This window comes from Denticeps clupeoides, chromosome 10 (assembly GCF_900700375.1).
Source record: "Denticeps clupeoides chromosome 10, fDenClu1.1, whole genome shotgun sequence".
Taxonomy (NCBI): domain Eukaryota; kingdom Metazoa; phylum Chordata; class Actinopteri; order Clupeiformes; family Denticipitidae; genus Denticeps; species Denticeps clupeoides.
In genome coordinates, this window is record NC_041716.1 from 4,659,376 (window position 1) to 4,673,850 (window position 14,475).

The 14,475-nt window shown below is 46.0% G+C and overlaps 1 protein-coding gene across 3 annotated transcripts in view; it reads left to right on the forward strand.

Moving 5' to 3' along the window:
* The window catches only part of tafa5l (TAFA chemokine like family member 5, like), a 30,515-nt gene extending 16,301 nt beyond the window's left edge, over positions 1-14,214 (forward strand). For all 3 annotated transcript variants that reach the window (XM_028994172.1, XM_028994170.1, XM_028994171.1), the window contains 2 exons: positions 9,521-9,568; positions 13,022-14,214. In XM_028994172.1, the coding sequence (XP_028850005.1) occupies positions 9,521-9,544 (24 nt within the window). In that variant the 3' untranslated portion in view covers positions 9,545-9,568; positions 13,022-14,214. The remainder of the gene's footprint in view (positions 1-9,520; positions 9,569-13,021) is intronic.
* Positions 14,215-14,475: the final 261 nt, after the last annotated feature.

The following is a 14,475-nucleotide window of genomic DNA, read 5'->3' on the forward strand; positions in this document are numbered from 1 at the left end:
GGTGAAGGTTGTCCGTAGCGAGGATTAACAGCCTCTTCCAGCTGTATTGACAATAAATGAATTTTTTTTCAGCCTTAAAAGACAGTGAAGAGGTACTTGACACTGACACTGGCGTGCTAGCTAAAAGCGTCGTCTTTTAAAGGAATATAGGACGACGAATATGATTCAATTTACAGCTTTTTTTTAACCCTCGAAACGGTCTTGGCCAAAGACGTCTTGGTTCAGACAGGCGGCGCATGGAAAGGTTCATTTAAAACAACAAAAATGAAATTATTCTTGCCGTTCGTGAACCACAAGTGGGCGTGGATGTTTTGTTGCTGTGTGTTTTTTTGGGGCCAGAGCAAAAAAGGATTTATAATTAAGTAATTATAATGTAATATAAGTCCATTAATGAACGCTCAAACGTGTGATGAATAATTATGCGGAATCATGCCTTGCTGCACCCGTCACCCGCACTGTACCGTTCTCATTTCATGAGATACAGCGCGTTTCGCAGGGTAGCCTGCGTATTAATTTTACGGCCTGATAACTTCATAAAGTGCACTGTAACTGTGCGTCTATGCCTAGATTCAGCAGTTTTAAAGTGTGTGTGCGTGCATTTGTGATTAAATGCACGCTTATGCATCACTGTGCTCACGCGACTGTGCATGCGCTACGCCCAGATGTTTGCACACAATGTGCGTAGCGTATTGACATAAAGTGCACTGTAACTGTGCCTCTATGCTTACAGTCCAAAAAGACAAAAGTCTTGTCGCTTATCTATTTTGTAGAAACACCTGCCATTAACTTGACTTTTAATGAAGTTTAATGCATTGAAATGAATTAATTTCACTGAAAAATTATTTATCATTTAATCAAGACAGAAAGGTCCTCCAAGAGTCCATCAATATTCTTTGGTTTAGTCTTCCATGCTTCCTCTTTCATCCTACCCCACACATGCTCAATGATGTTCATGTGTGGTGACTGGGCTGGCCAATCCTGGAGCATCTTGATCTTCTTCGCCTTGAGGAACTTTGATGTGGAGATAGAAGTATGTGATGGAGCACCATCCTGCTGCAGAATTTTATGGTTGGGAATATAAAAGGTAGATAAGATTTCTTTGGGTTTCAGACTATTGATGTTGCCTTCCACCCTGCAGATCTCTCACACACCCCATAATGGATGTAACCCCAGACAATGATGTTCCCGCCACCAAACTTCACTGTTTTCTGGGTGAATCTCAGATCCATGCGGGCTCCAGTAGGTCTCCTGCAATATTTGCAGCAACTGTGGTGTAATTCAACAGAAGATTCATCTGAAAAACCCACCTTTTGCCACTTTTCCCGCATCCATCCTTTTAGCAGGCTATGGGCCTTGGCAAATGCCACACAGTTTGTCTTTTGTGTAGTGCTGGCTGGTTGAGACAGGGACTTCAGGTCTCGTGGAGCTTTGCTGCAGTGGAAAATGGGCTGGCCTTGGATTTTCGAGCCAACAAATGGTCCTCTCGAGCAGTTGTCTTGCGTGGTCTGCCTGACCTGGGCCAGTCTCTTCAAATCTTTTTTTATCCTCTGTACTTGACGCTGAGACACATTGAAGGTGTCTGCCACGTCAACAGTGGATCTGGTCTTCAGCCTCTTGATAATCAACACTTTAGTCTCAGGGTGAATGTTAGGCATGTTTGCAGAGGTCTAGTTGTAGTTGATGTGAAGGTCTAGTCGTGACAGGTGAAGCTCATATGTCTTTGCAAAAATTGACTCCATGGGCTTTACCAAGCTTTGAATATTAGAATACTTTTTGACAGTTTGGTCTTGCACTGAAACATTATTACAAAAGCTGTGCGGAATAAAATTTTACAAGCCATTTCTTGTAAAAAAAATCTTGATTAGAAATATATTTCAGTGGCACTTGAGGTCAATTCGTACACAAGCGACAAAACTTTTGTCAGGGACTGTAGATTCAGCAGTTTTAAAGTGTGTGTGTGTGTGTGTGTGTGTGTGTGTGTGTGTGTGTGTGTGTGTGTGTGTGTGTGTGTGTGTGTGTGATTAAATCCACGCTTACGCATCACTGTGTTCATGCGACTGTGTATATGGCTGCATGCATGTGCTACGCCCAAATGTTTGCGCGCGATGCACGCGGCGCTCCCTGGGCCGCGTTGCGCAGGTGCGCGGCGGCCGAGGTCGAGTCGTGTCCGCGTTCGCCGCCAGCATCTCGTCTGGGGGCTCCTGGCAGCTGCTGGGGATTTCATGCTCATGTTCTCCTGGCTACATAATCTGTCCTGACAAGAGGAAGGGGTTTGTGTTTACAGCGAGCGCGGTCCTGCAAATGGCGGGGTAGAACGGGCCGATTAAATGCCACCGCGAGACGTGTCACACGCCTCCAGTAGATGCAGGACCTCTATCTGGAGTGTGAGGACGTTGTGAGATCCAGATGGAGTGGAGTGCTTTTAAGCCTGAAAGGTGAGACGGCGTCCATGGCAGCAGATGGAAAGGAGGCCACGCTGTGCTGTGGGACGGGCGCCAGGCGTCTTGTTTGTGTGGTGGTGGGTTTTGTCCATGTTGATTTGTCTCTCTGCTTTCGCACACGTTCCTCCTCCTGCACCTGCAACCCTTTTTCTAAATCCACTCCCCTCCCGGGTCCAGAGGTGAGGCCAGCGCTCCCAACGCTGACCCGCTAATGGAGTTAGCATATGCGCCGCGCTGAATGGCAGCCAGCTATTAATATAGATCATTCGCAGGAGCCCCAAACAAGCTGGCCATTTGTCTTCACTAGTGAACCATCCGAAAAGGTTCAAGCGGTGTATTCTCAGGAGCAGGCTGCTGTCGGGTCGAAAAAGGAACTCGCTCTAGAGCCCCAGTTTAGGTCAGGCAGACATCACAAGGAGCATGATGTAAATGATCAAAGTACTCACTGAAGGTGAAAGTGAAGTGATTGCCATTGTGAAGCACTGCAGCACAGCACACGGTGACACAACGAAACGTGTCCTCTGCATTTAACCCATCACCCTTGGTGAGCAGCGGGCAGCCATGACGGGCGTCATGAAGCAATGTGTGGGGACGGTGCTTTGCTCAGTGGAACCTCAGTGGTACCTTGGCGGATTGTGTTTCGAACCGGCAAATTTCTGAATATGGGGCCGCTCCCTTAACCGCTAGGCCCCCACTGCCCCCAAATGTAGACTGTACATTCATAAGAAAACATAGGAAATGTTACAGTGCGAAATATCCAACAAATGGGCAATACCAAAAATGGAACCGATTAAAACCTGTACGACCTGTCAGGGGGGGCAGGATTTGTAATAAATTACGGTCAGCTCTGGTTTCATCCTGTACGATTATTGGTCAGCCTGTTAAAGTAACTTATGGTAATGTGAAATAGTTCGATTGAGGAACCAAGAATTTTTTAAAACTTTTTACCCAAGCAGAGGAGTCCTTCAAATCCTGAGTCATTTGTAAAGCATGACGTAGGACATTTTGTGCTAGTGTACAAAATCCACTTGCACAATGAGACACGGTTTGGGCTGGGTAGTACCAAGTATTCGGCAGTGAGGTGAGTAACATTTCCAGGTGATGGTATTATTTTGCTATCAAATTAAATGAATAAAGAAAACTTACAAGTTCTTAATGCAAGATAACGAATATATATATAACTTAATCTGAATTATGGGACTATAGTGGGGGGTGTATTGACTGTATCAGATTTTTAAAATTATATCTATGACCCCTTCGTTAAAATGTAGATGTGTGCACAAACTGACATAACTTGTTCAAGTTACCCACAAGAAAGGTAACATCCGTGCATGCGGTGGCGGATGAGGCTGATGCGCGGGCTTGAAGACGCCGTTTAGGCCGTTTATTCGGAGCTCAGACTTAGGAGGGCATCTTTCCCTCCACCACCTCCCTCTCAGGGAGTCGAGTTGTCAGTGGGGCGATGTGCCTTGCCAACATTTATAACTCTCCACTTTGGGGGGGTGGAGGAAGAATAATTTTGTCCGAGTGGACTGGACTGGACTGAGTTGGAGTTGCGCCATGCCCGGGACTTGTGGCATTGTGGGTAATTGGCAGTTAGCAACAGCAGTTTTTTTTTTTTTTTTTTTTTTTTTTTGCACGCTAGCTCGCCTGTCAGTCAATGAGATCCCTGTTAAGAAGGTCGTTTACGAGCCCAGGAAACCGCCAAGCGATCCTCTGCCGTTAGAGCTCCATGGTAACGGGGCGCCATCGCCACAATGCGTCTCCTGTGCTGAAACGACGAGCGTTCTGATACAAAAGAAAAAGACGGAGGATTATTGCACTCTTCTCCCTCGCTCGCTCTCTGCCTTTTCGCCCCGCCTGCCTCTTCCTCTAATTGTCTCTCCTCCTGCGCCTGTCTCGGCAGTGCGGGGAGTAGAGATGGCTCCTCTGTCAAAGCACAGTCATTGTTAGTGAGAAAGACGGTCCGGGAGACGGGGTGGGTGGGGGTCTCTGGAGGAAACATTTCGGTCGGACGTTTTTTTTTTATTTTTATTCCGGGAGCAGCTAGAGAAAAGGCCGATCAGACGGGGTCAACGCGAATTGCCGATTTCCTGTCTTGACTGTGCCGTTAGGAGCAACTAAATATCCGACACAGAGGAGACTGAGAGTCTCTGAGAGACTCTGTAGGATAAACCTGACCTTTCAATTACTTATCATATCCCAGAATCCGATCCCTTCTTTCAAATTATGCATCTTTTACATTTTTTTCTTTCATTGTGAGATGATGTACTTTATGTAACATAATTGAAGCCATGATAGCAACATCCTTTCAGGCGGCGGGAGAAAACACCCATGGATGCACATCGCTTTAGCTCACTGGGTCAAAGTAACATTCTTTCTTTCTTTCTTTCTTTCTTTCATTTACACATCCAATTATGATCTCAAGATCCATGTTGTGGCTAGTCTCACCCTGTTTATTAATCATCGGCTCTGACAATGCGAGGCTCCCATTGTCCCCCCTCCGCGAGGGAATGTGCTGCACTGCGTGCCTCCGGCGCCGGCGCCATGAACCGGTGGCCGAACCTGATGAGAAAACCCAGGCCGGGGGCACGGAGCTGGGATTACACACAACGTTGAAGAACACAAATTGTCTTCATGAGCAATTGGAAATAATTAACGCGTTTTAATTAGTCTAGTCTTCAAGACATTTTAAGGCGCGTGCACGTAAAAAAGAAATTCCCAAATGTTCTAATACGGCGCAGGATGGCTTCTTTTTTTTTTGTGAAATTATTTAGACTCGTTCCCCTTCTCACTTTCATGCATCGCAGAAAATCCCACTTGCTCTTGGGAGACTTTTTTTGGCCAAGCCTGGATCATTTTCTTAGCAAGAAGCTTCCGCCTTACACCCGACATATTGAGAATACGGGAGATTATTGTCACGTTTACTGCACAACCAAGGCTTGCCAGAAATTCCTGTAGGTCTCGCTTATCTTTTCACAAATTTCGGCGGGACATCGAGTTCTTGTCGCTGTCGCCGTTGTCCCATATTGTCTCCACTTTTTGATGATGGTGGAAATTAGTTGTACCATTGTACTGACGAATGCCTTTGTAAGCAACCGAGTAAATCCCCACTGAGAAAGCGGAACTTTATTTGGGGTTAATCAGAGTCGCTTTAACTGATGACACGTGCACACACAGAAAGTATAAGTTTGATATAAATTTGTAAAGTGCCACAAAGTATAAGGGTGTGCACACTTATGCCACCAGCCATTGTTTGTGTTTCAATTGAATCTTACAGGTTATAGGTCACTTTAAAGGCACGGGTGGGTGGTAGTAGCCTAGTGGGTAACACGCTCGCATGTGAACCAGAAGACCCAGGTTCAAATCCCACTTACTACCATCGTGTCCCTGAGCGAGACACTTAACCCTGAGTGTCTCCAGGGGGGGACTGTCCCTGTAACTACTGATTGTAAGTCGCACTGGATAAGGGCGTCTGATAAATGCTGTAGATGTAAATGTAAAAGGCGGGGAATGTTTGGAAATAATTTATGGTGGTCTCATTTTATACATCATAAAAAAACCCGGTGCATACTTGGTGTACATTATGCATTCCTGATGTGTGTTTTTTTCGGTGCCAGGGGTGTGTCTGCCCCCTTTGTTTATTGCCAGTGCCCGGTTGGGGTGGTGTGTGTGTGTGTGTGTGTGTGTTTGCTCTGATGAGTCAGGCCTTCTCGAGAAGAGACGTGAAGGCGGGGAGATGGATGTTGTCCCCTCTGCAATTACACCGGCAGGTTCCTTCTCGTGTCAGGGGTGCCCTTGATGTGCTCGCCTCCTTGTTTTGGGTGGGGGGCGGCAGAGTGGTGTCACGTGGCACTGTGCGACGCTGTTTGTCTGCTGAGTCCCAGGGGCAAAGCTCTTGTTCTGAAAAATAAAGCGGGCTCTCCGCTCGCCTCTCTGCTGCTGCCACTTGCTCTTTATTTAGTTCCATTTTTCCCCCCTTTATTTTTTTCCTGCCTCTGACTGTTAGTCCTTTCTCTGTCCTGTCAGATGCCTCGTATAAAAGCAGCCACTTAGACTGCATTTAGGCACTCATGCCGTTTCGAGGGCCTCTGTCACCTTTCTTTGAACTGCCATTTTCTTTTTTGTCATTTTTGTGAGGGCACCAGGATTTGGTTTAGCTGGGGAAACTTTTTCCCTTTTCCTTCTCACTTGTCTGGAGCGTTTCAGATGATATCCTTTGTTCTGTGGGAAGGTGTGTTACTTGTATAATATTCAGCAATAACCCATTCAAAGCAAATAAAAAAATATATTTTTTTTGCTGAGTCATTCAAAAAGTGCCCTTGCGTGCAGCTAATGCATCACAAAAAAAAGTCCAATTTGCCACAAACTAAACAGTTTTTGATCTGTGACTAAATAGGCAAACTGTAAAAAGAGCAATATTACAACCTACCGTAGTGGATAAATATCGATTCATATATTGATTCATAAGAGCCTTATCGTGATGTTGGGTCATCTGTGGTGTCAAATGTTACACCTGTTATATGTGTGCTCGTCTGTGCCTTTTAAATTGTCCTTCGGGGACAAATAAAGCTCTCTGACTTTAATCTAGGGATGTGGTTTACTTAGATCATAGGTGTGCAAATGAAGTCTACATCTTCACATCTTTTTCTCTTGCCTTCAATAAACTCGTGTCCTTTTTCGTCTTCTTCAGGATCTAAAGCTTGTCTGATCTTTTTCAAACCTTCGAAGGTCGCTTGAGCGTCGTTGTCGTTCATCTCATCAGCTTTTTCACCACTGACCATACTGGTCTGAACACTGAATATCGTGAAGGATGGTAAAGGTAAAGGTAATGGGGTGGTAGTAGCCTAGTGGGTAACACACTCGCCTGTGAACCAGAAGACCCAGGTTCAAATCCCACTTACTACCATTGTGTCCCTGAGCAAGTGTCTCCAGGGGGGGACTGTCCCTGTAACTACTGACTGTAAGTCGCTCTGGAGAAGAGCGTCTGGTAAATGTAAATGTAAAGGAATATTGTGGAGCCGCCATTGGCTACTCATCTAGCCGAAGCCTCCGAAGGTTTAGACTGCTAAGACCACACAGAACACATGGCCTAACGCAATCCACATATTCTAATGAAATCATTGTGAATCCGTGTCTTGACCGGTCCTTCATGCTCTGTTTGGTCCAGACTAACGTCGCCAACTAACATCTACAGACGTTTGCTGGAGCGTTTTTTTCTGAGATCCAAATTAGGTTTGGATCCGTTAGTGAAAGTATTCTGGACTTCTAAATGAGCTTCAGAACGTTGTTAATTCACCCCTAATGATACGGGTGGTCGGCTACCTGCTCTTCTGCTAGCATTAGCCTCCTGCCGCGCCACCGGCACCACAGATGCAGGGCGGTAATTAAAAGATAGATGGCTTTTTGGACGCCGAGACGCCATTAGCATTTTGGCTCTGGCCTGCTCGGGACGTGCGGCGCCGAACACCTGGAGAAGCGCTTTAATGCCCGCTAATTAAAGTCAATGTAGCCAATTAGCGAGCCGCGCGCGGCGCCGGCCACCTCTGGGCCCGGCCAGGCCCGATGTAGGATACCCCGCCTTTTACTTTTCACCGTAGCGCTCGGCGGGAGCGCGCGTGGAGCCAAACGGCGCATCTCCGGAGGCCGGCCCTCACCTTGTTAGCCTTTTAATTAGCGGGAGCAGTTAATAGTGCTTCCGCCAAGTGCGGCCTCAGCACTTTCCCCCTGAATTAGTGTCACCCAATCAATACCCGGAGCGCGGGAGGAAGGAGGACTCTATTGTTGAAGGGCCACGGGTGCAATCACGAAAAAACTCTTTTTTTCATTGAAAAGGGGGAATAAAGGGAGCGAGAGCCAAAGTCTGATTCACCAGAACCCACCTCGCCCCCCCACACACACTTCTTAGTCTCTATTTATGGAATCGGGAGGCGACTCAGAATTCCGCTCACATCCCATGAGCGAGGAGAACGTTGAAGCCATTCAGATGAACGGAGAGGAAATCAAATCAGAAACCTCGGGCCTGCTCCGAGGATTTTATTGTTTGCTTATAGGCTCTCTCTCTCTCTCTCTCTCTCTCTCTCTCTCTCTCTCTCTCTCTCCTCCTCCCGCTCTACTCTCCTTCTTTTTTTTTCTCTTCCTCCTCTTCGTTGTTTTGATTTAATGATGCAGTGCAAGTACTTAGCATTTAGATGACATGTTGCAGAAGAGGAGCCGTAGATCAGCACTGCTCTGTGGAGTGTTGCTCAGATATCGCCCCGGCACTCGGGCAGACAGCAGAGAGGGCAGCGGAATACCAACACTGCCTGGAGCTCCAGGGCCGAGCAGGGGCTGATGGGAATGGCAATATGCACGCACACACGCACACGCGCACAGACTCATCTTTTTCCCTGAAAAACACATTATTTATCCTGATTAGGCAGTCCATTAGAATTATGTGTGTTTGAGCGAAGCCACTTTGGACAAACCACTTAAGGCGCCGCTGCAGCGATATTTGGCTTTTTATTGGACTTGGGTTTTGTAGTCACCGCGCCTCTGTCATCAATCATCAAAGTCATCACGTCTTTATTAATCCTAAAACCCGACCAAATGAACGGGGAGATCATTATTGTTTACCAGCAAGCGCCGATCCCCCGAGGCCGGCGTCGTGCACAAAAGCAATTTGACAGTCGCTCTTAAATAAAACACACCAGCTTCTGGCGGCTGGGCCGTATTCACAAGTGGCAGCTGTGACCATGAATGAATTATGAGTTCGAACAGGTAGCTGAAGAGTTGCACATGTCCTGAAATCGTCAGTGCTTGGCTCCAGACACACGCCCCTTCCAAACGGCCGTATGTTACGGTCTCAATAGTGCAAAGGGTTAAAAGGCCTATCGGGTAATCAGAAGGTTGCCGGTTCGATTCCCGAACCGCCAAGGTTAAATGGGTTAGGGCGATGGGTTAAATTTCGCTGTGTCACCGTGTGCTGTGCTGCAGTGTTTCACAATGACAATCGCTTCACTTTCAACTTCCGTGTGGGAGGAAAGAAGGAGCCTCCGTGTTTCCTGGAATGTCTAATTCTGCGGTTTCTTCTTCTGCAGCCCTTACCTAAGGAGCCGTCTTAGATGACCTTCGACGGCCACGGGGAGGTGAGTCTTTAACATTCAGAATTTGCTCATTCGGTTTTTGTAATTTACACCTACTGCACCTACTAATATATTTGTTAAATATGTGTGTCGGTTATATAAGTATAAGTTCGTTTCACACTATAGAAATCAAAATTAGAAAAACAAACAATATTTTACATTAGATACTAAATTTATGCTGTGCAGATATAGAATTTATTGTGAAAATCTGATTTTGTTAGTGTTGTTAATGTTAAAAATACCCAAATTTTCCATCAGCACTTCTGTCCTTTGGTTTTAAAATGATCAAAAAGAACAATTGCATGTACTGGTGCATCACAAAAATATAGTTTCGTGCAAAGGAAAATTGTTGTCATAATTTAGCTGAAACGGGGAAACTTCCAGATTTTTCCTGAGTAAATCATCCATAATCATCCATGTAAAACCAATGAAATTGTTTCATGTGCAAAGAACGCAGCAGAGATGCAGGTTTGTTGTTGCCGCTGCTACTGTAACCAGAGATTAGTGCAGATCTGGCACGGCGCCCTCAGAACCCATCGACCGAAGAGCGTCGAAATGGGCTGGGGAGAGAGGCTGAAATGGTCCACAGATCTTATCATTTATCAAGCCAATTTCTGGCAGGATCCATGATTAAGACGTGTCAGGGGGGGCCAGCTTACCTGATGAGTGCTGGAGCAGAGCAGGATTTGCGGGGGACCAGGAGGTCCCGGAATTCTGGGGACGGGGTGGGGAGTGACAAGTCGGACGGAGAAGCCGAGGCTGAGATAAGGTTTTATTTAACAAGATAAATCTGCATTGCCAGCTGTTGTTTGTGACAGCAGCTCGCGTTCCTGGGAGCCTTCGGTGAGTGCGCGGAATGGGAAGAGCTGGATTTGTGTTCGGGAGGCATGTGGGAGTTCGGTGAGGGAAGATTTATCATCCATAAACCACAAGCTTTAAGCCTCCCTAAGCCTGCCACACGCATTTCTGGGTGGTTGCAGTTGTCTTTGCCTTTTTTGTGTTTTTTTTTTTTTTTCTTTCCTGTTTTAGAGAAAGTTTGCACTGTGATACCTTTGGTCTTTCAGAGCTTGATTTTCCCAAATCAGAGCAGGTCTGGTCTGGGAAATAGTGGGTTTCCAGGTTCAGGTGTCAAGGCCCAGCCTAAGCAGAGGAAATCTATCAACGTCTGTTGCGCCGGTACTGCCTGACCTGGATTTTTAAAGGTTGATGTGTGTGGGGATGATGCTGATAAGGCAGCAAAGGTTGAAGGAAGGAGATCTCAGTCTTCCAGTACATACTGAATCTTCATATTGAACACATTCCTTAGCGAGGCCTGTTAGTCTTCCAGGATAGTCACAACGGCCATAAATAAATATGAAATTGTGGGTCACTGGAGGTCACGCTGTAACTGTACCGTGTTGGCAGTGGTCCACTAATCTGCAGTGCTCGCCCTTCGGCCCTTTTGTTGCGGCTGCAGCGCATCAGTGCCAATATCTCATGGTTTAGGACTCCATTTAACAACCAGCGAACCGGCAAAATGGTCACGGGTGCATGGGGACGTCTAGTCCATTTCAGCAGACGAGCTGCTGCATACCCCAATGCTGGCCGTGACAGAGGGGTCTCAGAACACAGGGTGCAGCACAGCTGTCGTGGGGCTGTGCAGACCACGCTGACTCCGTGCTGACTCCTACAATGGCCATGTGATCGCTCAGGTCATGTGGATGACCATTAGAGGTGTGAAAGTCTACTGGTCTCACGTTTCGATTCGCTTACGATTATCAATGCTTCGATTATCGATGCATTTTTTCTACGCTACTTCACATTGCGTTTTCAAATACGTCAGTGAGATGAGAGTTAAGGCCTCATTCACGTCTGAACCAGCCGTTTTTCTCAAACAAAGCTACAAAGCACAGCAGAAACGTGTACGGCATGCGTATGGACGAGGCTGAACTCAGATCAGGCCGCCACAGTCACGACCAGCACTACTTTTTACCTAGAATTTTTATGCCATCACAAGATCTCCAAGCAACATCATTATGACTGATTATGTTCTGTCCATGTCTGCATCGCAATGCATTGATTATGAGCTTAATTTCAGCCCCCCTAATGACCATGTGTTTTTGCATCATTTATTCGCAAAAGAAATGGAAACCCTGGGTCCTGCCTTCATACCTTTGAGGTCCTCCAATCTCCCCAGACTTCCATCCAGTTGAGCTTGTGCTGGCCCACCTCACAACAGAAGGATGTGAAGAATGTGGTACGAGACACCACAGGACACTTTGGAGTGCAGGTCTTGACCTCATAAAGTGAAAGTGAAGTTATTGTCATTGTGATCCACTGCAGAACAGCACATGGTGACACAACACAATGTGTCCTCTGCTTTTAACCATCACCCTTGGTGAGCAGTGGGCAGCCATGACAGGCGCCCGGGGAGCAGTGTGTGGGGACGGTGCTTTGCTCAGTGGCACCTTGGCAGATCGGGATTCGAACCGGCAACCTTCTGATAACAGGGCTGCTTCCTTAACCGCTAGGCCACCACTGACCCATCATATAATGCTGGGCCACTTTAACCTCTTTATTGGTTGGGGTGCTTCTCTTGGCCATCGCAAGTGTACCAGGGTTGAATATTAACCAAATGGAGATGGCTCGGCTCCACTCGGCAGCCCTGGTGAAAGCGATCGCAGCGGCGCCCGTATGCCCGTGCCCTATGGCCAATTCCCATGATTGATTCCTCCAGCTTCAGCGGAGAAAACATGATGAATCCCAGGCAATTACCAGCATTGAGGGGAAGGGAAAATTGGGCGCGTCATAAATATTTATTTGCCGGGATCTTCAGATCTATGAACTTCTGTCTGGAAATCTGAAATTGTATTTAAACCCATGAAAGATTCATGCTGCCGGTTTGAAGTGTCAACTTTACAAATTCTCGTAGTGAATAATTTATGGGCGTGGCAGTATACATTATGTTGGACAGTATACAGTTGTTAAAAGCTGGGCCCGGAAAACTTGCTTATGTTAAAAGCGTAGATAATTATTTGTAAGTATTTGTAGATTCTTTTTTTATTTTGGGCTGTTCATCTACTGCCGCGTGAGTGATCGCGCTCTTTGACAGCTAAATTACGAGGCTCATCTGTTTGCCACACAGACAGGGCTGCACAAATATGGACATGTGCACAAACGAAGCTGCGCTTTCCAGATGGATAATTAAGAGAATCCCAGCACGTCTGAACATCCATAGTAGTTTTCCTAGTTGGGCCTATAATTTCATATTCAGTAAGATATGATATGCTGTAGTTTTAGTATTCAGTATGTTAATGAAATCTATGTTATGCTGTGTTTTTCTGAACTGCAGTTCTTATCTCCATGTATTGAACTGGACAAGAGCTTGTTCCATTACTGGTAAAATAAAAAAAAAAAAAAAAACGTAGGAAAATCTGAATATTTTCTGCTCATTCTTTCTTTATTTTGTGTTTACAGGTTTATTGACATTCATGGAAGGTGGGGAACAGACGTCATTCATCAGGCCGGCATACCGTTTCCATCTTCCTGTCCCAGCCGACCTCCCCCTTGGCGCCTCAGCATAACAAGAAAATAAAAATGAAATAAAATACAAACAAACAAACAAACACATAAATAAGAAGAACATTTTTAAAAACAATAAAGTGGATCTCGCGCCACATGACAGACTGCACTTCAGCGCTGCTACCTGCCCCTGGGCAGCGGACCTCACCGAGAGCCCCCTCGGAAGCACCCTGTCATCTGCTGCTGCTGAGCGCAGGGCTCAAAATAACATCCTGCGACGGCCTCTGATGCTAAAACAGGCAGAACAACGACGCTTCTTCACGACGCCCCTGTTCGAGGGCATCATCCTTCACCCGGGATGAACAAGCGGTGGTCCAGAAAACGTAGGAACCACAGCAGACTCGCTCATCTTTCCGCCCTTATATATACACATGCAACGTGGTTCCATTGATTGGACCGTCATGGTGGCCATGGGGAGACAAGTGACTCAAGGGGGCTTTCCTGGAACTGTTGCCAGGGAAACTTGCGAGGGTGAGTTCGGAGGAGAGAGTGAGCTTTTGGGACATGGCGTTCACCTGCACCGTGTGTTCCGGGCCCCTCTGCTTTCTTCTCGCTTCGTCGCGTCCCTCTCCAGCATTTTATTTCTTTAAATATAGCGCTCTTTTAAAGCTTGATTCAAATGACTTACGTGTGCGTGAGAATGTAGTGTGCGTGTTGTGTCTGTGTTTTTTCCTTCTAATGTTCTTTTAACAGGTACATTTCTTGAAAATGCACCTTTCCTTAAATAAAGAAGAAGAGAGCCTTTGATTCAGCAAACATATTTTTTTGGAGTACTATATATGAATATATTTTGAAAAGTAAACTGTATGTGCACTGCAGCATAATGACAGTCCGTAGGCCCTACGGTTTTTGAGTAACTAGCATCCTGTTTCAGTTGCGTTCACTAAATCGACACACGTGTTCACGGTTTTATCGGTTGAAAAGGGAAGTAAACGAACCCCTTTTGTTAACTTATTTGTACGTGTACGTTGTATGTGAATGTATGGGTGAGAGTGAGGAAGAATCAGAAAGCGTACTTATTTGTTTCTCATAGAATGTACGGCTCTGTTCACTACAAACATTAATAAAATACATTGAAATATGTCGGATTTTTTTTCCACCTGCTATATTGCTTCACAGCTCGACATGAATAAAGTCTACTTTTGTTTTATTTCTTAAAAAGGTTAGTGTCGCCACGCGTGTGTGTGTGTGTGTGTGTAATTCAATTGATCGTGAATCGTCATATTAATATGCTAATGCAATCAGGGGTGATTGCTGGAAAATTTGATTGAATTCCGATGGTATTTTGCACGCTGAATGAATTCCATTCAGTTGTGCAGTTTGGGAAGCAGATGTCATCAAAATGCAGT